Genomic DNA, 26,028 nt, shown 5'->3' on the forward strand with positions numbered 1-26,028 from the left:
TAACCTTAGGATAACATTAGAAGTCTCATGGCTAGGGAGTCTTCAACTGTCAAATACAACTGGTCATTCCTATTGTTATATAAAATTGTTCCTAGGTAAGCTGACAAGGTTGATATCAGTGTATAACATAAAGGGCTTGCTTGGATCTTCAAAAGCCAAGATGGTGCATACATGAGGCAATTAATCAAGTTCTTGTAGGCATATATGCTCATATCTCTCATTCTCTAAATCTCTAAATGTCAGGTAGGAACCAAGATAAGAGAATGTTCAGATAGACAGGGAATCTCTCTGATCTGGACATCGATCTTTCACCCTTTTGTGCATTTGGGCACTAAGGAGGTGGCAAGATCACACATAGGTTTATATCCTCTTGGAGAAGGGGATTCAGAGAAGTTCAAATTGAATGATATTACTGAATGGGGTGACATGATTAAACCTCAGAGAGACCACTGTTCTAATCTTGGCTCTACCACTAACTAGCCACATGACCTTGGATAAATCACTTCCCCCCTCGATTTTCTCTTCTGTCAAATGAAGGGATTGAATTAGATTAAATCTAAAGTCTCTTCAGTTCTGACGTTCTGTGGGTCTATGAATCATAAGCTTGATTCTCCCTAAAGGATAATGCAATGCTATCAAAAGTCTGGGCCAGTTTTCTTTCTGCTACTTACTGTCATGTTTCTGCCTGTCTAGGACTAGTGGTTTCAGTCTGTAGTTACATGAAAATAGCCTCTGATTACACTTTTGGCTATTCCAGGTAGGCTACAATTTCATGCAATTGTCTTAATATGAGTGTTTGGGAGGGTGCACTTATAAAACAGATATCCTTACTTGCCTCTGTGAATTAGTATCCTATAAGAAATAAAAATATTTTTAAACCACTCTGGCACAATTTCAAGTATGCTTTCCTGATGTTGAAACAGGTCAAGTATTTATTCCATTCAGACACCAATACATTTCTAGCATCAGCAATAAGGGAAGGAGGTAAACACTTGGAGAACCTATTTTCTCACCTTTTCCTCTGTGTCAACTAATCTCTGACCAACTAATGCACAGACCACAGTAGAGAACACTGAACAGTTTCTTCCTTTTAGATCATGACCTCCTGAGGCTGAGATGTTATGAAAAGGAAAGGTCAATAGACCTCAAGCTGTCTGAGAGTGTTTCCCAGTATTATCTGCCATAGAAAGCAAGTGGTACAAGGATCAGTGATCTTTCTAGCCCTAACAACTAAGCAGGTAAAAGACAGTAGGGAAAGGGAAAACAAGGAAAGAAGGAAGGGAAAAACAGAGAAGGGAAAAGAAGAAAAGAGAAAATGAATAGAAGTTCAGGATTAGGAGGACCCCCTAAAGGTCAAACTCCTTCATTTTAAAAATAAGGACATTGTGCCCAGATGACTTTCCCTACACAGCTCATTAGTGACTGATCTGGGACTAGTCTAGCCAGTAAGAGGTGAAAGGAGAGAGAGAGAGAGAGAGAGAGAGAGAGAGAGAGAGAGAGAGAGAGAGAGAGAGAGAGAGAGAGAGAGATGTGTGTGTGTGTGTGTGTGTGTGTGTGTGTGTGTGTGTGTATGTGTATGTGATTGGAAATGGTTAAGGAATCACCTGGGTAATAACTTCTGGGCTGCTACAGGGTTGCATTTTGAACAGCCCTCAATGCTGGCTTCATGCAGACTATTAGTTAGATGGATAACAAAGCCAGAATAACAGAATTATGTGACACCCAGGTCATTACATGACTACTAAAGCCCAGGGTTAATCAATGTAGGGAATACAAAGATAAAGTATTATAAGAGGAAAATGATATGCACATAATAGCTATAATACAAAGTACAGATGGTTATAAGAGGCACAAAGTGTTCTGAGAGCCCACAGCAGAATGGGATCTCTTCTAGCTTGGGGGAGGGAAGGGGTCAGAGTAGATTAGGAAAAAAAAGATGAAATTGATTATTTTGTCTCTTTCTTCTACTGCTTTCTATTTGAAGATAGACTAGCTGGAAGAGAGCTAGTGACTCCAGATATACACATGGACCTAGTGTAGATTCCTCTTGGCCAAATGAATCTCCATGACCAAGATGAGCTGAACACGTAGTTGGATAGGAACTGCCCAAAAGGTATTGTTGATTTATACCACAACAATATGGAAATAAACAACTCTTAAAGACTCGAGAATCCTAATCAGTGCAAGGACCAGTAATTATTCTTGAGGATTGATAATGAAGAAGGCTACCTACTTTCTGATGGAAAGGTGATAAACTAAATACACAGAACAAAACACATATTTTTAGGATGTGACATGTCAGAATCTGTTCTTGTTTGACTATGCATAATTATTAAAATATTCTTGTTTTTCTTTTTTCCAGCAAAGGAGTTGTGGGAGGAAAAGAAAATAAATATCTGTGAGTTGAAAAAAAATTTAAAATGAAAAAGATATTCTTTGAGTACAACAGGGAAGCCCTTCTGCTCCCAAAACACACTTACCACTTGGGACTAAAAATCCCACCATACAGGCTTAACTCCTTCCTTTGGCTTGCCGAAGTGCAGGTAACAAGAGAAAAGGTAGAGTTCATAGATTTCGAGTTGAAAGGAACCATAGTGGTCTTCTAGTTCAATACCCTCATTTTACAGATGAGACTGAAGCCTGGTATGAATGAAAAAGTATATTTTAATCCCCGACTCTAGGCCAGGCACTGGGAATACAAATCCAGAGTCAAAGGTCACCCAAATAATGGCTAAGCTGATATCTGATGAAGTCTTCAGACTATAAATTCAGCCATCTTTTCTACCACACCATGGGAAGCATAATACTTTAAGTTATTATCAGTCTTTGAGATCTGAATAGGCATGAGTTTCTGGATCCTTTCCCAATAGTAGATTTTTGTGGGAAGAGGATGAGGGAAAAGGAGAACATGTGGTCAAAATGTATCTAAAAGGGTGGGAGGGGATATCATAGAAGAAGGTCAAATATGTCTGGATTTGGAGTCAGAAGGCCTGGATATAAACCCTGGCTCTACTTCTTACTCTCCGTGAGACCTTGAACAAATCCTCTCTGAGTCTACTTTCCTGATCCTATTTCCTTCTCTGTAAAAGAAGGGAATGAGACTAGATGGGGCTAGCAATTTTTAAAAAACAACTCTTCGTAAAGCCAAATGTAATTAAATTCCACATGTGGGGTCCATATTTTCCCACGTCTACAGGGGAATGAGTAAAGGCAGAAAAACTAAGACAGAGTTTTGGAATGCTATGCTAGAAGTGGAAGAGATCACTTTTCTCTCAACTATAGAGTATGTTGATATAAATCTATCAATAGTATTTAGTATTAAAGTTTTAGTGCTAATGATTCAGGACTGCCTTTGCAACAAGTAGAAAGCACTCATTCAAAATATACCAGAGAAAGAGATCCTTAAAAAAGTCTAAGACTAAAAGAGTTTGGATCAGTTTGAATGAGATGTAGACAGGGGCAAAAGAAGCCAGTGGAAGTTGCAGGAAATACCCCTTGCCACTTAGACATGGTAGTTTGTCCTGAATGCAACATTAGCAGCAGTGAGTAGTACTCCAATTGAAGTTTATTAAGAAGAAGCAAGAAGATAGAGCCAGTCTTGTGGGCCCAAGCATATGAACACGCACATGTCCACAAGATGCCAAATGAGACAAATGACTCTGGACTCTGCCCTAACCTCTGAACTCTGCTCATTCCTCTGGTATTGTAGCCTTCTTCCTGATCTTGGCCTACAGCTGTATGTCTACACTTTAAACTCTGATGATCTTGGGACTGAATCCTGATCAGCACCTTTCATCTAGCCTCTAGACTCTTGGCTCAGCACCCCATGTTTCTAGTAAATCAAATCTTGGCTTAAAACCATTGATCTCACTGACCTGGTGCTTTTGGCCCCTCCCTGAGTGGTAGCCTTCTGAGTATGGCTTTTCCCTGCTCTCCTCCACAAGAAGATTCACTATGTACCATGGAGGACCTCAGCCATTCTCATCTCAGCCCTACCCTTGGTGGCACCAGGGGACTTAGGGACATTTAGCCTGAAGAAGGAAAGACTCAGAGAAGGACCTAATTGCTGGGAAAATTGTACTACGTGCACAGATAAGTAAAGGCAAAATATGTGCAAATATAATAGAACAGAGTTTTAGGAAGGGGGAATCAGTAAAAGGTCTCTTGAAGTAGCTGGAACTTCTGATATAATCAGAAATAGCCCTAAGGGGAGCTGCTTCCCTATAACTTTCACCCTTTGTCTTTGGTTCCTCTCCTCTAGAAGTACATAAAAAAAGCTTAGTGCCTGAAGGGGGATAAAACCTTTAAGAACCAGAATTCAAGGGGAAGGATATTCTAGGCATGAACAACAGTCTATGTAAAGCAACAGAGATGGAAAATGGACTATTATGTACAAGTGACAGTAAGTAGATCCATTGGCCTAGAAGGTAGAATACATGAAGGGGAGCAAGGAGTATTCAATCTGGAAAAATATATTAGAGTCAGAATTTAAAGGGCTTTATCCAAACATAGTCTATATTCTAACTCAGAGATAAGAGGGAGCCAATGGAGCTTCTTGAAGCAAGAAGCTTCATTGTCAGATTTATGATTTTGGAAAATCTATGTGGAAATCTATTCAGGAAAACCAATAAAAAGAATATTGTAATAGTCTAATCAAAGAGAAGAGGATTTGAACTGGGATGTTAGTCAAGTAAGCAAAGAGAAGGATATGTATGTAAGTCTTGTGGATAATCACAAATCAGAGAGAAGGCAGTAATTGTCATTTATTATTCAGTTGCCAAAGAGAATGACCTTTGAACTAGAAATGAAAGAACAAAAAATGACTGACAAGGAGTTGATATCCAAGATAAGTAAGGAGATAGAAAGAGAACACCTAATTGCCCTTGATGGAGTCAAGTCACCTTATCCAGGGGAGCTACAGCCTATGGTACCAAAAGAAAGGGGCACATGTGCTTGCTAATAAGCACCCTGGTAATATCTGAAAATCATTCAAGATGGGAGAAGTATCACAAGATTAAGGAAGGGAAAATGTGATTTGTTTTAAAGGAAGAGAACAGATACTGCTAACTATAGGTCAGTAAGCTTGACTTGGAATCCTGGTAAAATTCTAGACTGTATCATTAAAGACGTGGTTTGCAAATATCTTGAAAGGGACGTGGTGATTACAAAGGGTCAGAATGGCTTCATCAATAACACACACATCATGCCAAACTGACCCCATTTCCTTTTTGGACAGAACTAATAAACTAGTAAATGAAGGGAATGCCATGGCTATAGTTTACCCAGATTTAATCAAAGTTGTTTTTTTTAATACGGTATCTCACTTTTCTTGTATAGTAGAAAGATCTGAGTTAATTAGAATGATCTAGAACTTGATTCTTGGTCAGATTCATTACAATTATGGCAGTGAGGTGTCAAGGGGTATATTTAATATTTTGATTAATGACTCAGATAAACACTACCTGATTCATCAAATTTGCATTTGACACAAAGTGGGAATAGATTTCTAACACAATGGATGATAACTTGGCATTCAAAATGATCTTGACAGGCTACAGCATTGGGCTATAGATATAAGATGAAATTCAGTAGGGATAAACATAAAATCTTATATTTGGGTACAAAAAATCACAAGGACAATATGGCGCAAGTATGGTTGTTAAATAGTGATTGTTCTGAAAAAAAAAAATCTATATGGCTATATCTGATTATATCAAAAGTGTCAGCTCCTTCAAGAGGCCTTTAACTGATTCCCCCTTCCTAAAACTGTTCTATTATATTTGCACATATTTTGCCTTTAGTTATCTGTGCATCTAGTACAATTTTCCCAGCAATTAGGTCCTTCTCTGAGTCTTTCCTTCCTCAGGCTAAATGTCCTTAAGTCCCCTGGTCCCACCAAGGGTAGGACAGTATAATGTGACAGCCAAAAGACAAAAACAAACCCACAAAACACAATGTCATTAGGGTTGTACTAACAGAAGCATAGCTTCCAGGAATGGAGAAGTGATAGTACCCCTATACTATGTCCTCATCAGACTTCATCTGAAGTGCTATTTGCAGTCCTGGGCATGATAATTTGGGCAGTTGGCAGAGCAATGGATAGAGCACTGGACCTGGAGACAGGAAGATCTTAGTTCAAATCCAGCCTCAGATACTAACTAGGTAACCCTGGGCAAGTCACTTAACCTTTGGTTTCCTTGACTGTAAATGGGAATAATAATAGCACCTACTTTGAAAGGTTGTCAACTGAGAAAATATTTGTAGAAACACTTAGCACAGAGCCTGGCCCATAGTAGACACTGTATGAATGCTTATTCCCTTCTTTTGTCTCCCTAAGTTAAAAAGCATCCAAAGGATAACTCAGATAGTAAAATTCCTTGAGTCCCTGAAATGTAAGGATCAGTTGACATACCAGGGATCTTTAGCCTGAATAAGAAAAGGTGGGAGAGGATGTCTTGGTATATTTGATGAGCTGTCATGTAATGCGGAAGGGGACTTAGATTTCTTCTCTTTGACTCCAGAGGTCAGAATCAGGGGAAAGCTGGAAAGTCAAATTTAAGTATCATATCAGGAAAAGCTTCCTGACAATTAGAGTTCTCCTAAAGTGGGATGGACTGTGTCAAAAAATGATAAGTCCTCTCTCCTTAGAGGTCTCCATGTAGAAATTTAATGATCATTCTTGTTAGGTATATTACAGTAAAGATTTCTCTCATGTGTAGATTCAACTAGATGGTTGGTGAAGTGTCTTCCAACTCTAAAATTCTGTGATGCAGAGAAGAAGAATCAACAAGACTTAGTATATGTTTGCATATGGGGAGTGAGATGAGAGTGAAAAGTTTATCTAGGTTGACCCCTAGATTATGAACCTGAGTAACTGGAAGGATGGTGATACCCTCAACATAAATAGGGCAATTAGGAGGGACAGAATTAGTGGGAAAGATAATGAATCCCACTTTAGAGAATTTGAGATGCCTATGGAATATCAGATAGAGAAGATCAGAAGGTAATTGATGATATGGGCCTAGGGAGGTAAGAGTTGAATATGTAGCTGTATAGAAACAACAGTTGATCCCTTGGGAGCTCTCACCAAATGAGAGACTATAAAGAGAGAAGAAGTCCCAAGATAGAGCCCTGAGGTACATTGGGACAGTAGATGGGTAATATTCTTACAAAAGTCGGCCAGTAGAGGAAACAGAAGAAAGCAGTGTCATAAAAACCCAGGGCAGACAAGAGGAGGGGTTGGTCAACAATGTCAAAGACTGCAGAGAGATCAAGAAACTTGAGAGCTTAGAAAAGAGAACATTATGTGTGTTTTGACTGATTTATACACTTAAAGAATATCTCGAAGGATAGAGCAAATTTTTGAGTCAATTGACACACGTGATCCTTCTTGTGTTAACACAGCCTTCTCTATCCCCTCAAACATTAGATTCCTAATGGATGCCACAATCACTCCTTCCTTAAACAGCACCTTTAATGCTGTCATTTCTACTGAGATGATCTTTATCATAGACATTTCTTTGACTTACAAAAATGGAACACAAGTGAACGTAGGCCATCTTTAGAAAGATGAGTAAGGGACTACTAACAGACTGGGTTTGTCACAGAGTTTAACAATAACAAGGCCTTACATACAATCCTTTAACTTTACAAATTATTTTCACATCCTTCATATCTTTTGATACTTAAAAGCAACCCTATAATGTTATTTCTCACCTCCACCCCTACGTCCGACCCCCACCAAGTTGGACATATTTTAGTTCAATGAAATATTTGACTTGGCAATTCTCTGATAGACATATTCAGTAACCAAGAAAAACAAGGGCCCCAGGTCACCCAACAAACAAGATGACTTGTAGACGAGGCACTTTCCCCAGTCCCTATTAACTTTCAACAACTACCCCCATCCCCACCATAGAATTTACGTCCCAGGTGTAGTGCAAATTACAGCTGATATTTTTTGTGGAGAGAGAGGTAGGGAGACAACTCCAACAAGGTAAAATGCTTATAAATTAACAGTAGATGGATTTTAAAAGAAACAAAACCTTCACAATTCAGTCAGCATCCCTCCCCTACCACCTTCCATGATCCAGGCAGAGAAACGGAAATTGGCACAAACTAACCTTGCTCCTGGAGCCTATATTTGAATTCCTTCCTACAGACTTTACAAGCATACTTTGCCCCCTACACATTTCTACCCCACAACACACTGACTTTTCCCAGTCATGTGAAGGGGACAGGAAAGGGAATTTACTATCTAGTGCCAGCAGTGGTCCCAAGATTAGGGACATTTTCAAAGTTTTAGGATTTGCTTTACAAAATTTTCCCTTCCCTCCCCCTAACCCTGCTAAAACAACAGCAGCAGCAGCACCGTCAACAAAAACCAACAAATGCTAATTCAGCCCAACCAGAAAAGAAAAGAATGAGAGTCAAGGTAGGAACTGGAGCAGGGGGCCAACATGAGTCACTACATAGGGCCTGATGAAAGGGAGATTGAAACCCACTTGGAGCCATTCTTATTCCCTCTGAAAACTACTAAGGGCAGGGACCAAGACCAGTGAAGTAGAAACCCCTCAATGTAGAAAGAGACTGAGGTTGTTTTACAGTTTAGGCACCAACAAAGGTGGAAGAGTTAAGCAGGTGTAGATGTAGTGGCAGATGCCTCTAAGACTAGCTACCAGGGAAGTTGGGGCTGGCAGATCTCCTGAGTCTGAGAGTTCTGAGTTGCAGTGGGCTATGCAAAAAAAGTGTCTGTGTTTAAGTTCAGCAACAATATGGTGAACTCTTATGAGCAGAAGTGGGGGACACCAGGGTGACTAATGAGGGGGTGAAGCAGTCCAAGGCAGAAAGGAAGCAGATTCGCCTGTGTCAATCAGTAGTCGGATGGGACTATGACTAGTCCTTACACTTCTAGTCTGGGTTCAATAGGGAGACCCAATCTTAAAAAAAACAAAAAACAAACCTGAAGTGGATGAATCTAAAAGTGAGTGACAGGAGAATATTAGATAAAAGGGCTGAAGCTTTCAAGAATAAAATTCAATAGACACCCAGAGCACAAGTAAATAAAGTAATAGGAAAAGTCCTAAAACTAGAAGGAAGTATGGGTACTAAACTCTCAAAAAGATTACAAAACTCTCAAAAAGATTATGAAACTCTCTTAGATATTACAAAGTGAATGGTTCAAAGGAGAAATGAAATACATGAAAGGAGAAATTAGGAATGAATATGTGTATGTCTCAGAAGTTATATTTCTCAATGCAGTAATAAAAAACTCAAAAGTTTCAGAATAAAATGATTGAATCCATAGTAGAAAGTGTTTCCAAAGGAGCAAAAAGGAGATTAACAGAACTAGAATAGAATACTGAAGCAAAGGGAAATGTGGCAGAAGATAAATAAAAGATAACAATGTTTAAAAAGAGAAAAAGCAAGATCTCTAAATAAGAGGAAGCCATTGACCTTGAACACAGGCTTCCTAGAGACAGTTTAAGTACCATGTAAATCCCAAAATAACATGATAAATCAAAAAACTTGAATAGTATAATGCAAGAAATAAAGAAAACTTTCCAGAATTTCTGAATACAGAAAATAAAATACCTATCAATAGAATCAACACATTCCTCCTGGGGACTATGGGAAACCAATTCTATACTTTAAACTCTAAAACATATAATGGTTAAATATAATAATTTCAATGACAAATTCTGCAAGTGATCAAGAGAAATGCCTTCAAATGTAAAAGTAAGGAAATTCAAATAATACAAGATTATTCCATGCCCACTAGAAACCACAAAAAGAATTGGAATAGTACATTCCAAAAAGAAAAGGAGCTCGAACTGCAACCCCAAATGACATATGCTGCTAACCTAAGCCTTATCATCAACAAGAAAAAGATTGACATTCAACAAAAGAGAGGCATTTGAGGCATTCCTGCAATCAAAAATTCAAGACAGGAGCAAAACACCCCCAAACAAAAGAAATACAAAAAAAAAGGTAAATAAATACAATTACCAAGGGAAGAATACGTAATTCATTAAATTACCCTATATTTAAAGGTTATTTTCAAAAAAAGAAAAAGATGGCTATAAGTTAAAAAAAGCAGGGAATTTAATAGTAGATTTTTCCCCTCCAGGAATAACAAGAGGATAAAGGCTTAAGTAGAATTTAAAGAAATAAGAAAAGTGAAGGTAGAGGAACAAAAGTACTATAGCCTAAATCTCACCACTGTTGGAGTGACTCAAGTTATTTTGTGAGAAAAGACTGCAGTATCAAAAGGTATATAAATGGGAAAAGGGAAAGAAGAAGACAGAGGGAAAGGGGTGATATAATTTTGTTAAGTCAATGTATAAATAGTGAAGGGGCAACGACACAGTTTCTTAGAAAGAAAAAGAGCTAAAGGATAATGCAGCAATAACAGGAGAAGTAGCAGAAGGGAGGAAACGGATGAAAGGAATGATGAGTCAAAATCCATAAAAATAATAATAGATTAGTTAAAAAAAAGAACTCACATCCAGTACTTCAGAAGCTTTAGCTCCATTTACAACACAAAGAAATAAAAGTAAGAATATAGATTATGAATCAGATAATAAAATTGTGGAATACAAAGAAAAAAAGACAAGGAAGAAAACAAAGCAAAGATTCTTTTTCTTTAAGAAAAAGGCATGGGGAAAAGATCTAGGAAACAAAAAAAGTTAGAGGGGAGGAAAGGAAAGAGGATTTTGAACTAACCTGTAACTGGCAGGAGAAAAAGAAGGGATAAGTGAGATAAATAGATGATAGAAGAAAAAGAAACCATCAATTTAAGTAAAACCCCAAAACTAGAAAAGAAAATTGATAAATGGGAGGGAGGGATAGTAGTGAAGAAAAGGGAACATGTAGAAATAAGGTTGCATTAAAATAATTTAAGCAAAATTAATTGTAGCAACAAAGTACTGACTTAAAAGATTAAAGGAATTTTTAAAATTATTTTTAAAAGCAATGGTAGAAACAGAGAAAAACATAAAACTGATGCTCATAACTTTAAATGTGAATGAAATAGGTAATCTGTTAAAATGAAAAAGTATGGCAGAATGGATAAGAAAACAAAACCCCACAATCTGCTACTTTAAGCAAATACATATCTAAAAAACAAAGATATATAAGAGCGAAATGACAGGCTAGAACAAGATTTACTATGTATTAGGTGAATCCAAAAACTCAGGATTTACAATCATGTTATCAGAAAAGACAAGACCAAAATTTTAAATGTCAATAGAGATAAATAAGGAAATTGCATATTATGGTTAAATGAATCAGGTTAAAAAACTATTAATATTAAACATCCATGCACCAAGTGCATGGTATCTAAATTCATAAAGGAAAAAATTATTTAGCTGCCAAAAAAGACTCAGATAGCAACACCAGCAGGAGAATTTAATGTTCCTTTCTCAGAGATGGACAAATACAATGGAAAGATAAATAAAGAATAATATAGACATGAACAAATGTTTGGTGAAATAGATATTTATGGTACCTTCTGAATGAAATCCCTAAGGAATATACAAAGATATACACACACACACATACACACACATGTATATATGCACACATACAAATAAGTAAATAGATAGAGATGGATAGATAGATATTTCTCAGCTCCATATGGCATATAGTAATGCTTAGGAAAACTGCCAAAAGCAGAAATACCAAACACATCTTTTATAGATCTTTAAACAATTAAAAGAATAATCAACTGAGAAAATTCAAGCAAAAAACCTTACCTAAATGGGGATCAAATTAAATTAAATTCTAAATAATGAATGAGTCAAAAAACACATCATAAAACCAACATTATAACTGGTGTTAGTTTACAAATTTTGTGCTATTCTAATTAAAGAAGATTAGACATATAACAAAATAGCCTAATTCACTTGGAAGAACAAAATATCTAGAATATTATGATAAATAACCCAACAATAAGTATGTATTAAGCAATTACTATATGCCAGCACTGTACCAAGATTGTTAACACACTATTGATAGGGTTATAAATTGGTACAGCCATTCTAGAAAGCAATTTGGAACTATTCCTAAAAAGTTACTAAACTTTGCTTACCTTTTGTTTCAGTCACCTCAAAGAGCTCAAAGGAAAGGGAAAATGACCCATAGGTTCAAAAGTATAGCACCTCTTTTTGTAGTTGCAAAGGACTGGAAACTAAAGGGATGTTGGAATAGCGGAACAAATTATGGTATGTGAACAAAGTAGAATATTACTGAGCAATTTTTTTAACGACAAAAGAAATAGTTTCAGGAAAACCTGGGAAGTCATGTATCAACAGATTAAGATTTAAGTGATCTGAATGAAGGGAACACTCTATACAATAACAACAAAAATGTTAAAAACAACAACTTTGAAAAACTTTAGAACTCTATTCCATGTGATTATAGAGTATTGATGATGAAGCAAACTACCTACCTCCTGATAGAGAGGTGATGTACTAAAGATGCAAAATGATACATACATTTTTGGAAAATGTGAATTTGTTTTGCTTGACTATGCATATTTCTTACATAGATTTTGGTTTTCCTTTATTTTCTTTTGTTAATGGAGGAGGCAAAGGTATAAGGGAGAGGAAAGACAGCAATAGTAGGAAGGCTCCCCTCCCCCCAAGTCAGGAATGACAGACAAGCCCCATAGCTTTCAAAGTTACATTTTAAATTTATTATATACTTAAAAAATAAAAGAAACCCCTACATAACAGAAATTCACAGATTTGTACACAATTCTCTCCTATTGTCCAAATGTTAACAGATGGAAATGTTTGTTTTATTTGTTGTTTGCTAGGTTCATAATTTTAAAAAAAATTAAGGAAAAACAAAGAATTAGGAAGTAGATAGATGCCTATCAATTAAGGAATGACTAAGAAAAAAATTGGTATAATGTAAGAAAAAATGAATGTGATGAATTCAAAGACCCATGGAAAGACTTAAATGAACTGATGAAAAGTGAAGTGAGTAGATCTAGGAAAACAATATAAACAACGCATACAACGATTGAAAAGGAAAGTACAATAATAACGAAACAATTGAAACTGATCACTGTGAAATTATAATAATGAAGCTTGGCCAGGAAGAAGAGATGTGAGAAGACACCTTCTTTATAGAGATGGAGGACCACAGGTACCAAGCACTACATTATAAAGTCATACTTTTCCAATATGTTTGCTAGTTATGTTGAACTTTTTCTTTCTTGTTTTTTAATTGAGGGACTGGCAAGTTAGGGCCCAGGTTTTTCCTAATGACAGCCCACATGGAGCCTTGAAGGACAGACATGCTTTTAGAAAATATCTAAAAGAGGGGCCTGACTCCTCCATTCAGAGCATGTCCTTTGTAGCTATTTCCAGTCTGCTTACTGAATAATGAAAAAAAAACCCTTTTAATTAGCGCTGAGCCAGAACTAAGTATGCATACAAAAATCACTAATTTCACAAATAAAGGTCTTTTTTTTCTCCCTGCTGCCCACAAGGAAAGTGCCTCTCTGACCTCTGGAAGACTAATACTTCCTTCCTCTACCCCATCTCTGGGCCTGCATTTGAGCACATGGCCTAGGCAAGCTTATATCTAGAACAGGGCTGCCTTTTATTTGTGTCTTCTTTCCATTGGTACACGGTCTTCTGAAATCCTGAGAGGTCAGAAGAGACACCAAACATCTAAATGTAGAAGTTCATGCCAGAATTTCCTGGCAGCTGAACCGAGTGAGGAGCATAGCACCAAGGAGTGACCTGAAGAATCCAGTCCAGCCATGAATCAAAAGTTGTGACTTTCAGCAAAGGAGTGATTCATCCATTGGTGGGGCCTCACCCATAAGTGATGGACATGTTGGTAGCAACCACTTTAAGTCTGAGCTCACTCTCCCCAGAGATTGAGGTACAACGAGGAATACATAATGTGGTGGTTTAAGGCAATGATTTTATACTTTGGTTCTTACTATGTTTTTTTAGTAAATGCCTTTTGCAAAAGTTAATTGTTGTTAATTGGTTAACTACTATTATAGTAATAATTACTAACAATTGATATTGAGGGGAAACACCAGAAGGGTAGCTCAAGTTGACAATATTAGAAGAACCCCTCTGCCCCTCAAGGGTATTCCTAAAATCTTGGAGTAAGGGAAGTGAACAGCCATGCTCCTGGCATCTGACTTGTCTGTGACAGTGGGATTTGGGATAAGGACCCCAGAGTCCATAAAGCCATAGAATTTTAGGGAGCCTGCTTCCAGGTCTGGGTCTTCATTGTCCAGTCCTCTGTTGTTGTTGTGTTTGTCCTTTGTTCTCAAAGAGGATCATGACATTAGGGAGATGATGACATGACTTGCAGTTAACTTTGATTTCAGTGAGGGATGTCTTTGCAAGGTCACCAACCTCACTTTCTTCTCCAAAGCCATCTGGGTCCAGTGGCCAGATATTCACCAGGATGACTGGAGATGAACCCAGGATGCAATGAGAGACTGGCCATTTTAGGCTAAGGTCTTATCAGATTCTGACTTTGAGTTATATATCCCCATTCAAAGAATAGGCCTCTTTAAGTAGTTACTTAAAGAGTAACTAAAGGGATGGCCCCCTTTAATAAAAAAAAAAAATCAAACCAGGAGGGGAGACCCTGAGGGTTCCTAGGTAAAAGAGAAACAGTCACTATTTAGTATTTACATTCACTCTGGGCTAGGAGGGTAGGGACTTATTGTCCAGTCCTCTGGTTATGATTATAAAGGATGGCTCCCTGGAATGGATTGGGGAGAGAGATATGGCAGAAAATACAGGCAATGTAAAAATAAAAGGTTTGATAAAAATTTGTTTTTTAAAAAGCAAGCACAAAAATGCATATACCGTTAGTTACACTGTTTTTAGGGGTTATACTTAAAACTCTTTTAAAAAGGAAGACAGGTAAAATCATTGAAGGAATTGAGGATGTTTTTAGCCTAAGGAAGGGAAGATTTGGGGGGAGGAGAAAGGTGGTAGGCATCTTGTAGGATCTGAAGGGCTCTATTATATGGAAGATGATTAGACTTATTTTGCACAGTGTAAGAGAGCAGAACTAGGAGAACCGATGGCACTTATAGAAAGGCACATTTCAACTAAGAATGAGGAAGAACTTCCTGACAATCAGAGCTGTCCAAGAGTAAAATGAGATGCCTCAGTATAGAGGGATCCATCACTGAGGGAGTTTAAGCAAAGACTGGATAATGACGTTGGGAAGGGAAGGATTGCTGCTCAGGTATAAATTGAAAGGAGTGACTGCTGAGCTCCCTTCCAAGGCTAGGATAAACAGGTCACTGTCACTTGAAATGTTCAGGTAGAAGCTGGGCTACCACTTGTTTGCATATTGTAGAAACTTCATATAATTCTCAGACTAGATGATCTCTGAGATCTCTTCTGACTCTGGAATTCGGGATTCCAGGAATCCTGGTACTAGTAAACAGGAAACAAAACAGGAGTTCTTATGTTAATGCACAGACTGTTCTGTTTACTCTTTTAGATTCCCTAATGCCTTGGCCTGGGAAGGGATCTGAGCTGGAAAGTATATGGTTATAGCTATAGAAAGAACCAAAGCCCTTTGGCTGTACCTTATTCCTGATTTAGACGGGGACAGCAGTATTAGAAATCCTAGGAGGTCCTTTTAGTTCTTAAAATTCCATTGTAGGACATACTTGTATATATTTCTCCCCTAAAGACAATGAAACCTGGAAGGAGAACCACAGGGAGACTGATGAATGCTCCCAGTCCTAGAGCTCTGAGGCAATTTCTTGGCTCGCTGAAAGGTTTCCTTGCAAAGCAAAGTCTCCAGAAGTTTGGTTAGCAATGCTTTAGTGAGGCAGGGGAAGCAACATTTTTTTCTAGCATTTGCCAAGCAACAGCGAAGAGTGCAGGGCAGAGTCCAGACTGCCCTGGATGGAAAGACACTGAGAAAGAAAGAGTAGAGAGAGAGACACACATACACACACAGAGACAGAGAGACAGAAAGAGAGAGAGAACTACTGTGTGCAAGAATGGAGGAAAGGAGGGAAGAACTGAGCTCAGTTAGGGAGCCCAGGAAAGTCAAAAAGTATCCTGTCAGAGCTAAACAGGTGACTGTATCCCATCTGAATGCAAGAAGGAGAGGTCTCAGTGGAAACTCTCCTATCTCCTTTTCAGTAATTAACCTGCCTCTGTGTACATAAAGGCATAATTACAGGCAAAACAACTCCTTTGATGTGTGAGTATAGAATTACTAGGGGGAAAAGAGGGGAGAAATAATACAGCGAACAATCTTGCTTTAATATGCAAACAAGGTCAATGAAAAAAATATTACCAAGAAAGCAAAGAAGGCAAACAAAGAGAAAAAAGGCTAGGGAAACAAACCAGACTAAGCAAGCATCAGAAGCCGGCTCTGCTCCCTTGGGTAGCATCTGCAACTAGGCACACTGCTTTTCCATCAAGACTTTCCTTTCAAATAGCTCAAGTGTTTTCAAGTAGCTCTTCTTATCAGATCACTTTCTCATCTTCTCCTTACTTTGTCCTATGCTCCTTCCTCCTTTTACAGAAATTCCTATCTCATTCTCAAAATAGTGCATTTAGTCTTAAATTCAGAGTTTATGAAATCAAGGTTCAGAGTGGTTCAAAGACTACACCCAAAAGCCAGAGCAAAGAGGGAATGGGATCAAAGACCCTAACTCACATCCTGTTATCTAACCAGTGAGTCATCCACTTAGTAATGATCCCTGTGTCCAAGCAGACTTCATTAACGAAATCTTTTCGTTGGGGAAGGGGAGGAGACCTATGCAACGCTAATATCATTCAACATTTGATGGGCTTTGAGAAGAAAAAAAAAAGAAACACAAACAAAGAACAAGGCTGCAAGAGGCCTTGGCATGTTAATCACCCTGCACACGAATTCCAGAAGTGAATATATTCAATAAAACTATACCATACTAAACATGTGGAAAATTTCAGGGCAAGACAGAGCTGGGCTGTGACATACAAACAGACATTACTCTTGCCCCTATGGTGCCTTGGTGCTGCCATGGTTCCAGGCTATGAACTTGCAGAATAACAAAAAACAATACTCAGATGATGAGGTGAGACAGGGAGACTTTAGCACCAATAGTATCATTTTTTCAGGGGAATAATCTTGGGGACTAAACTTTGGCTGACTGTGGGAGGGTGCAAATCAGCACTTTTTGTAGATTTTCTACCAGTCCTTGTTTCTCTTGGCCTTGGTCAGATCTGTGGCCTGGCTCACAGATTTCCACCAGGCCAGCTCTAACCCACAAACCTTTGAGAGGTGGGAAAGGACAGTTTCAAAACAACAAAGAAATTCGAGGGTTCCTTGTGTGAGTGTATACTGACATGACTAGATGTTTGCACATGTGCAGTCTGTATTTCCATGGACTATCTATATGATCACTGAAGCAAAAGCAGGTTTTTCCTCCAACCTCACCATCCCACCTTGTACTTAGGGCTGGGAAAATCTAGTTCCATTTTAACAAATTCCATTGACTCAGTATGATTTAGGAAGAGGCCTGTTTTAATTGGGCTGTTCTACATGGTGACACAGGGTCTTCATAAAAGTTTTGTATACTTTTAAACTTTCAAATTGTAGTAGTTCAAGTGCAATGTTAGTAGAGTCCATAATCTTCAGAAATGAGTGGGGAATTTTTTTTCTCAATGCTGAAAGTCAGTCTATTCAACAGGATTTAATTTATCCTCTCATCTATTATTGACATTTTTTTCAATCGGGTACAAGTAGTAGTAGTAGGAGTAGCAATAGTAGTAGTAACAGCAGCCGTTGTAGTAGTAGTAGCTGTAATATCAATAACGGTCATAATAGTAGTACTAGTAGCAGCAGTAACACTAATGTTGGCATTAGTACTAATACCAGTAGTAATAACAGTAGTAGTAATAAGAGGAGTAGCAGTAGTGGTGATGGTGGTAGCAGTAATGATAATATAACTAGCATTTATATAGTGCTTAAAAGTTTACCAAGTATAAAATATGTTAAGTACAATTGCATCACAGAGTTATTCTAATCATAAATAAGTTTTCTTTTAGATAGCTTTTAAATTTCTATTCAACCTACAATTTAAGTTTATTCCAGTTTGAAACTGCATAAGGATTTCAGGAGAACTCAATCAGTATTTCCATATTCAATATTACAGTATAACTAGGTATATAATAAACTCATTTTCCTCTCATCTTTTTTCATAAAGTTTCCACTTCCAGTAAGAGTTTTCAGGGCAATACTTATGAAAATGTCACTTGGGTGACAATTCTTAAATGAATTTATATGATGATTTCCTAGCAGAAATATAGAGGGGTTTTTTTGTGCATATTTGGATTATTCTTCCTAGGGACATTGATCACACACTAAGAAGGCCAGACTTCTAATTTGGGGAAAGGAAATCAGCCCTCATTTGACTTCAGTGGCAAAAATGACAGTGTAGTACTCAGTAATGGGCTATGCTCGGGCCTGCTTTGGAGCAAGCGTAGAGAATACTTTGGCCAATGGTCCTGGTGCCTTAATCGTTTTTGTAGAAGATGCAATAAGGACTAGGAGAAATGGAAGCGGTCCTCAGAAAAAATATAACTCAATATACATTTATAATGTACCTACTTTGTGCAAGGGACTGCTCTAGGTGAAAGGAGGGGTGATATAAAAACAAAACGAAAGAATAGTCCAAAATGAAAAAATAGCCCTTGCCTTCAGGATATTGTACTGGGGTTATAACATTTATACAGATTAGTAAAAGCAAGATAATTTGAAGAAGGGAAAAGCACTCACAGGTAGGAGGATAAGGACGGGGGTATGAGTAAATTAAGTGCTTATGAGGGCTCCCAAATTTCTCTTTGAGTAGTATGATCTTTATGTTCTTCTTATCCAACCCAAAGATCTACAATTTTAAAGGAAGGAAAGAAAGACATATGTTAGGAGAGATATTGAGAAGCAGTATGCCTTAATGGTTAAAGACCTGGACTTGGATTCAGAAGGACCTGGGTTCGAATCCTACCCCTGACTCATACTGACCCTAAGAAAGTTACCTTAATCTCCCATTGCCACCACCCCCTCCCCCCCACTGTCACTACAGGCCAAGTATAAATTCAGAATGATTGATGATTAGCACTGGTAGAAAGTATTTTCCTTTCTGGAAGTTTCCTATACCAAAGAAACAACAGATTCATACCAAAAAAAAGAAAGAAAGAAAGGAAAAAAAAAGAAAAAGACAAGCTAAAGAAGAAGCTGGTGGGCCTACCTACCTTGGAATCAAAAAGACCTGGCTTCAAGTTCCTACTAGAAACATCCTAGCTAAGAGATTAAGAACTGGACACACAACATCTCAGTGCCCTCACACAATTTTCTTGGCTTCCAAGTTACTGGCTAGCTTCCCCACACTGGATAAAACCTCGGGTCCAGATCCCCTCCCCATCCCTCACCCCCAAAATGACAAGCTAGATCAAGAGCATGTATTTCTCTACTAGATCTATTAAGTCTACTAGGAGGAGAAGGGCACCATAAACTAGGCCATGAGGATTGGTTGGCGGACTGTGAATATTTAACTTGGAGAAAGGAAGACTTACCAAAGATAGAAGAGCTGTTTTCAAATATTTGACAGGATGTCACATGGAAAAAGAAGCAGACTTATTTGTGGTTCCGGAGGGCCGCACTAGGAACTTACCTGGAGATCAACATAAGAAAGAACTTTCAAACAAGTAGAGCTACAGACAACTTTTCTTGGGTACAAGTAGCGGTAAGGATTGGGAGAGTAATCCCCAGCACCCACGGGTCAATTCAATAAACAAGCTCTTTAAATTAAACACTTACTGTGTGCAAGGAACAGGGTGGGGTGGGTTGAGGAGAGGGATACAAAGTTAAAATGAAAAACTTGGCTACAGTATATTATACTAAGGGCTACAACGTTTACGTTGTATGATAATTTGAAAAAGTAGGAAGCACTAACAGGATGGGAAAAGGAGGGATGGATTGCTATTTACATCAACGAAGGCAAAAGTTGCCTCCCAATCATTCTTAAGCGCCTACTATGTTCCGGGCACTGTAATAGGCGCTGACACGAAAAAGAAGGGGAAAAAAACCTCCCGGCCCTCAATATGGGAAGGGGATAGGGGCGGGGAAGGGTTGTTACGGGCGGGGGTGGAGAAACTTGTATAAAGTTAAGTAAAAACAAAATAACTACCATGTAGTTGGACGGCGGCGTGTATCTATGGAGGTTTCAGGCTGAGTCCACCCGGCATGGATGCTGGATAACAGGTTGAACTGGATGACCTCTAATGTGTCTTCCAACTTGAAGACTGTATGGTTATGTGACAGCAGGGAATCCTAGAGATGATCTTTGCCCAATTTGGGGCTAGAGATGACAGAAGTATGAGGAATAGGAGAAATACCCTCCCCCGCCCCCACCTCCCAAGATTAGAATAAAACTGCATTTAAACGAAAAAGAAAGCAAATCCAGCTCCGAAACTAACCTTTGCTATTTCTCTTGGACTGAAATCTTGCATGTGTTGGGGGGGAAGGAGGGGGATGGGAGGAGGTAGAGATGTCTGCTGAAGGGATTGTGACCTAGACTTAGCCTTGGGACAGCATTCGGCGGCGAGAAACGAAGGGGGTGGGGGTGGCGAGGAGTTCTCCATTACCTAGGTTGGTTTTAATTCTGCCCAGTTCCAGACTGCGGCGTGGTGTTTGTGCAGGTGTACACAAACAGTCGCCGTATGGATTTTTCCAGCTTGTGTCAAATGCGGTGAATTTCCGTGAAGGACTGAGGAGGGGCAGGTTGAAAACCGGACTGAGGAAGGGAGTCAGAAGGGGGGGGGGGGGGGGCATCCAGAGCCTGTTTCCCCACCTTTTATCCTTACTGGTCAGATGGATGTACACGGCTCGCGCTAGGACCCAGGGGCCAGAGAGCCTCAGTCGTCCTGTAGGTTCATTCAATCTCTCATACACACACACATACACTCACACACACGCACACCAGCGCGCGCACACACACACGCACACATACACACACGCACGCAGACATACACAACTGCAACCAGGAGAGGTTCGGAAAGTCTGCGAGATACTCTTTGCGGCCGCGTTTTCTTCTGCTCAGATCCTGTCCTGCACTTGGCAGCAACAAGCCTCCTCCCAGAGCGTCCGAAGCAGAAGCCCGGAGATTCTCCCCCCCGCCCCTACCATGGGCAAACGCGGCAGGCCGAGGAAAGAGGCGAGATGCGGGGAGGAGGATGGGCCGGCCGCCTCTCCAGAGCCCCAACCTCAACCTCCAGCCCAGCCCCAACCCGGGGCAGCCCAGCTCAGGTGCCCCTTCAGTGACATCTTCAACACCAGCGAGAGCTCGGTGGAGAAACATATCAACACTTTCCTGCAGAATGTGCAGATCCTGCTCGAGGCCGCCAGCTACTTGGAGCAGATAGAGAAGGAGAACAAAAGTAAGTTTGCGGCTTTGGGGGCTAGCTCCTAGTCCTCCTCTGTCTGCGCCTGCCCCCCCTCGAACCAGCCGCTGTCCGGTCCCAGCCCTCCCCCAGCTCCTGGCTGGGAGCGACTGACACCAGAGGAAGGGACAGGCTACTCTGGGTTTACCGAGACGTAACAAAGAGACGGGGAGAGAGAGCGAGGGGGTGCGTCTCTGTGGGTCTGTCTGCTGGGGCTGGGGAGAAGGGCCGAGGAGAAAACTGCCAAGTGTTGTTTGGCTGACAACCGGGCACGAAGCAGGATGTCCTAGAGGTCGTTTTTAGTCTCTTTTTTTCAGCGGGCCGGACGGGTGTTTGTTTTTGCCATCGCTTGGATCTGGGTGGGGTGGGTATATTACCAAGCTAAAGTTGGACGCGGAGGGTACAGAACGGGGATTCCAGAACAAAACCCTGTGCTTTCTTCCTTGCTTTTCTTTCATTCTCGCGTTCTCACTCGGTATCTCTGGCTCTCGCACTCTCCATCGTCTTTTTTTTTCCTTTCAGTGGAGCGCTGTTCTCCAGAGACCCACGTCCTAAGACACAATCGGGGGCTGCTGCTGGCACAAGTGCACGATCGTGTTAATCTGCCCTCCCCATCCCCGACCCCTAGCAAAAACAACAAACAAAAAAGCCTTACGATGTTTAACCTCAAGAGTCTTCCACCCCCCCCCCCCCAAAAAAATAAGGCCTTGTGCAGTAAGGAAGTTGGCCAAGGGGATGATGCTAAAAGGAAACTTTATGATCTTGCAGGAAACAATAGTTGACTAGGGTCTGGGCTGTTTTGATGGAGGTGGTTTTATTTATTTATTTTCCAGACGATGTCTCCAACTCTGCTGCCCGGGCAGGCAAGGAAGTGAATAGTCTTCCTGATAAATTCAGTCTTCTGGCCTTGGTCTTGGGGACTTCTCTCCCAGTACAGCTCACGACCCCCCCTCTCCCTCAGTAGACAGAATAACCATCCCTAACGGGTGCACACGTTTGCCACAGCTCGGCTCCGAGCACAGTCATTGACAATAAAAGATGGGAGGGAGGGGGAAGGGGGAAAGGGGAAAGGGACACTGAGAGAAACCCTGGCTATTTAATCTGTCCGAACAAGCAGGAAGATCAATGCAAAACGTACACACACACACACACACACACACACACACACACACACACAAAAGGTCAGATTGCAACGTGTCAGATCTCGCAACCCTCCCCTCACCATTCCCCCAACACACTCCCACAGGCCAAGAAAATACCACACACACACACACACACACACACACACACACACACACACACACACACACACACATACACACACACACACACACACATCCCCACCGAACAAACGCATCGACTTCCAAGGTGAAAGTAATCATATGAGAGCAGGAGAAATCTTGCGGATTCTTTTATTTTAATTTATTCGCCTTTCAGAGGTTAGCGCGAGGATTTTTTCCCGTACTCCAAAACGCTCTTCGTGTTTAGGTTGCAAGGGAGAAAAGCTCTGATGTCCGAGTTACCGTATCTCTTTCGATTACTCATGGTGGGGAGGCAGGGAATGCTTTGGCTTAGGTTGTAGTTTCTGAAAAGCTGGAGTGAGAGTATGCGCATGGGGGGGAAGGATAATCTGGGTGTTCGTTTTGCGGGTGCTGATTGAGGGATGATGGGGGTGTCTCTCCCTCTCTCACCCCCAGTGTCTTCTTTCTGGAGGGTTGCGTCTTGTGTGGACGAAGCTAATTCTTTCAGTTCTTTGGAAATGTTTATGGAAGGGACCTTGAAAATGGGTTGAAACCTTTATTTTTTCGTTATGCCACCCACCCCTGAACTTCACCTCCTTCTTTTTCTCTCTTCTACCCCCTGCCCCCTCCGCTTATCCCTAGGGACGAACGGAGGACCCGGGAGCTCGGAGTCTTCTCGTTTATCCGCTTTCCTCATCCTTGGCGTGGCCGCAAGTCACGTAGGCAAAAAGCCGAGCGAGCCGGGTTGCCCAGTGGGGGGTGCGGAGGAGGAGGAGGGCAAGGTCTCCTCCCTGCTGAGCTAGTCCGCGTGCTCTTGTTTGGGTGGGGAGGTCGTTGGAACCAAACTAAACAAAACCTGACTTGCTCCTGGGAGTAGGGCTTTAGCTCGTCGGCAGCCTCCTTTCCTCGTTCAAAGTCAACTTCATGTACGTCTTCGGTCTTGTCTCTCAGCCCCAGAAACCCACTCCTGCCTCCCCCCCGCCCCGCTGGAATATTTTTAGACCTCGCTCTCCCTTTTCGCCGCGGCTGTTTTTGCTTTACAGGACGTGCTGCAAACAGCACCCTGATTTCCGCAGATGTGCTGAGCGCAGAGCGTGAAATAATGTGGCGAGAAGGAATAAAGGCAGGGGGCTGGATGGCTGGAAAGGCTGAGGAGCTGGAGGCGCCCCCTCCTCCCCCACTCCCTCCGCCCCCGGCCTCCCACGCATTGTTGGGGCTGTGGGGGATGACATAATCCGAAGTCTCTCGGTCCTCCCTGCGCTCAGCCCAGCGCCACCCGAGTGGCGTGCCCTTCTCGTCGTTCCCCTGGGCTCCCTGCCATCATCCCCTGCAAGGAGCACCGAATTCTTTCCTACTTTCTTCCCCCCTGCACAGAAATGCCAGGCCCTTGGAAGGGCCATTCTTCTCCCTCATCCTCCTCTTCGCGGCCCGGGGCTGCTCCACACAATGCCCAGCGCCACGTCCCCGGGGTCGCGGCAGCCCTCTCCATCCTCCGCAGGCAGAGGTGCCGCTTGTTTGTGTTGCCACAGCTTAAGAGAACATCTGAATTGGCAGAAAGTGAGAGGGGGAAGGAAAGGAGTTCTAGGATCTCGATGGGGTCCCACAGGGGCACTGGGTTCAGGTCTGGGACATTTTGGGAAGGAAAACGCCGCTGCTTTTCTTTCTTTCTCTCTCCCAGTTTCTGGCACGGTATCTTTTTTAGGTCACATTACTGCATAGAATGCTGCTGGCTCAGGTGCATCACCTCCCTGCCTGCATTACAGCCCGCTCCCCCGTAGTCACTTGATCTCAGTTTCTCCGCCTCTCTCCGCTTCTCCCCTCCCAGCTGGAGACACGTGGTTTCCACATGGAGACAAACTTCTCTCCTCTGACTGGACTTGACCTAGCTGCGTGTTCCGGCCAATTGGCGGCTTTGGTCTCTCCTGACGTCACACGTTGCTAAGGCTTAGAGGTCGGTGGGTGGGACCAGGAGCTCAGACTGTGAGTCTCTGGGAACTGTAGTGCTTCATCTGCCAGTCTACCTTCTTCTTAAAGGGACTCCACATCTACTCGGAATTTTTTTTCAGAACTGCCAGGCTCCATTAAGAACGCCCAGCGTATGTCACTTCTGTATGCGCTGGGACTGGAGTGTCCCAATCTCCCAAACCTGTGGCCGTGCCGGGTTCATCTTTCTCCTTGTTTACAGTTTGGGGAGGAGGGAGGCGTGTGTGTTTGCACAGTAGCCTGAGCTGTCCTCAGAATTTTTGACTGTAACACAACTAGAATCTAGCTCCAGAAATGTTGGTGGCTTAGTCCAGATGCTCTATGGTTTTCTGTAGATGGCACGGGTTTTGTTGTTGTATGGTAAGTAAATGAAATCAATAAATAGTTATTGAGTTCTTACCACGTGCAAGGCCCTAAATGTCTATGTAAAATAAGGGCTTTTTGGAAGGAAGTAGGTGTAAGGTTTGCCCTCCCTGTGCTCGCCAAAAAGAGAAGCAGACTTTTTTTGAAAATCAAATCTTCCCTAGTTTGTAATTGCCCCACAGACAAATTAATTGCCAAGACAGAACTAAAATCAAGGCAGCTGTATAACGCACACTTGACTGAAAATTAAAGGAATACATGTTCTCTTCATATTTAAAGAACCATCATCTACATCAGCAGCGAAAGATGGGGGAGGGACAGCGTAAGGTTCACACAGAATTCCAACACTCACAGGGTGTTGAGGTGGAAGGAGCCTTAGGTATCATTTTGGGCAACCCTCTCATTTTACTGGGGATACTAACCTGCAGGTTGAAAGCCAGGGAGGATGGAAACAACAACAGATAAATCAGTGTTGACCCAAGCAAAGAGGTTGTTTTGTCTAGTTTGGGGGGAGGGATTGGCCTGGGGGTATTCTAAGTACTGAGGACAGAAAAATGATCCAAGGAGTACCTGAGAAAGATGATTCAGGTGGAAACAGGAGAGACCGGAGACTGAGAAGTGAGAGGGGAATCCAACTGTGCCTTAGGTGAGGTTTAGGAACGTAGGTCCAGATGGGGAAGGGTCCTTAAATTAAATTTATACAAGCAGTAAGTGGAAGAATCAAGATCTGAAGCTTCTCAGTCCAATTTCAAGTCCCATAGGGCTAATGCTACACAGGATGAGTGAAGGGACATAGATTTCCTTTTAAAATAAGAACTTGAAAGATCTATATTCTTCAGTGTATCCCATCTTTCTAAGTGTATCACCCATATTCACCAGACTGGTCTACTTAACTGTCTCCCAAAGTTGTACTCCAGCTTGCCTTTATTTCTACTATCCACACCCCTCAAGAAGGGCCTGCCTCCTCCAAGAAGGTTTTTCTAACTACTTCAGCT

The 26,028-nt window shown here is 41.2% G+C and overlaps 1 protein-coding gene and 1 long non-coding RNA gene across 5 annotated transcripts in view; one reads left to right on the forward strand and one right to left on the reverse strand.

Moving 5' to 3' along the window:
- LOC140512757 (uncharacterized) overlaps positions 1 to 20,874 on the reverse strand; it is a 51,578-nt gene extending 30,704 nt beyond the window's left edge. The window contains exons 1-5 of one of the 3 annotated variants that reach the window (XR_011969899.1): positions 20,652 to 20,874; positions 20,195 to 20,365; positions 19,581 to 19,678; positions 18,787 to 18,895; positions 16,989 to 17,808 (exon numbers count right to left, since the gene is read on the reverse strand). This is a non-coding gene — a long non-coding RNA (uncharacterized lncRNA). Of the gene's footprint in view, positions 1 to 16,988; positions 17,809 to 18,786; positions 18,896 to 19,580; positions 19,679 to 20,194; positions 20,366 to 20,483 lie in introns of those variants that run through there. The other 2 variants (XR_011969902.1, XR_011969901.1) reach the window with 2 other exon arrangements.
- Positions 20,875 to 21,190: 316 nt separating this feature from the next.
- MXI1 (MAX interactor 1, dimerization protein) overlaps positions 21,191 to 26,028 on the forward strand; it is a 101,999-nt gene continuing 97,161 nt past the window's right edge. For both annotated transcript variants that reach the window (XM_072622045.1, XM_072622051.1), the window contains exon 1: positions 21,191 to 21,443. In XM_072622045.1, coding sequence (XP_072478146.1) covers positions 21,191 to 21,443 — 253 coding nt within the window. The remainder of the gene's footprint in view (positions 21,444 to 26,028) is intronic.

Source organism: Notamacropus eugenii, chromosome 1 (assembly GCF_028372415.1).
Source record: "Notamacropus eugenii isolate mMacEug1 chromosome 1, mMacEug1.pri_v2, whole genome shotgun sequence".
In the NCBI taxonomy this organism is placed as follows: domain Eukaryota; kingdom Metazoa; phylum Chordata; class Mammalia; order Diprotodontia; family Macropodidae; genus Notamacropus; species Notamacropus eugenii.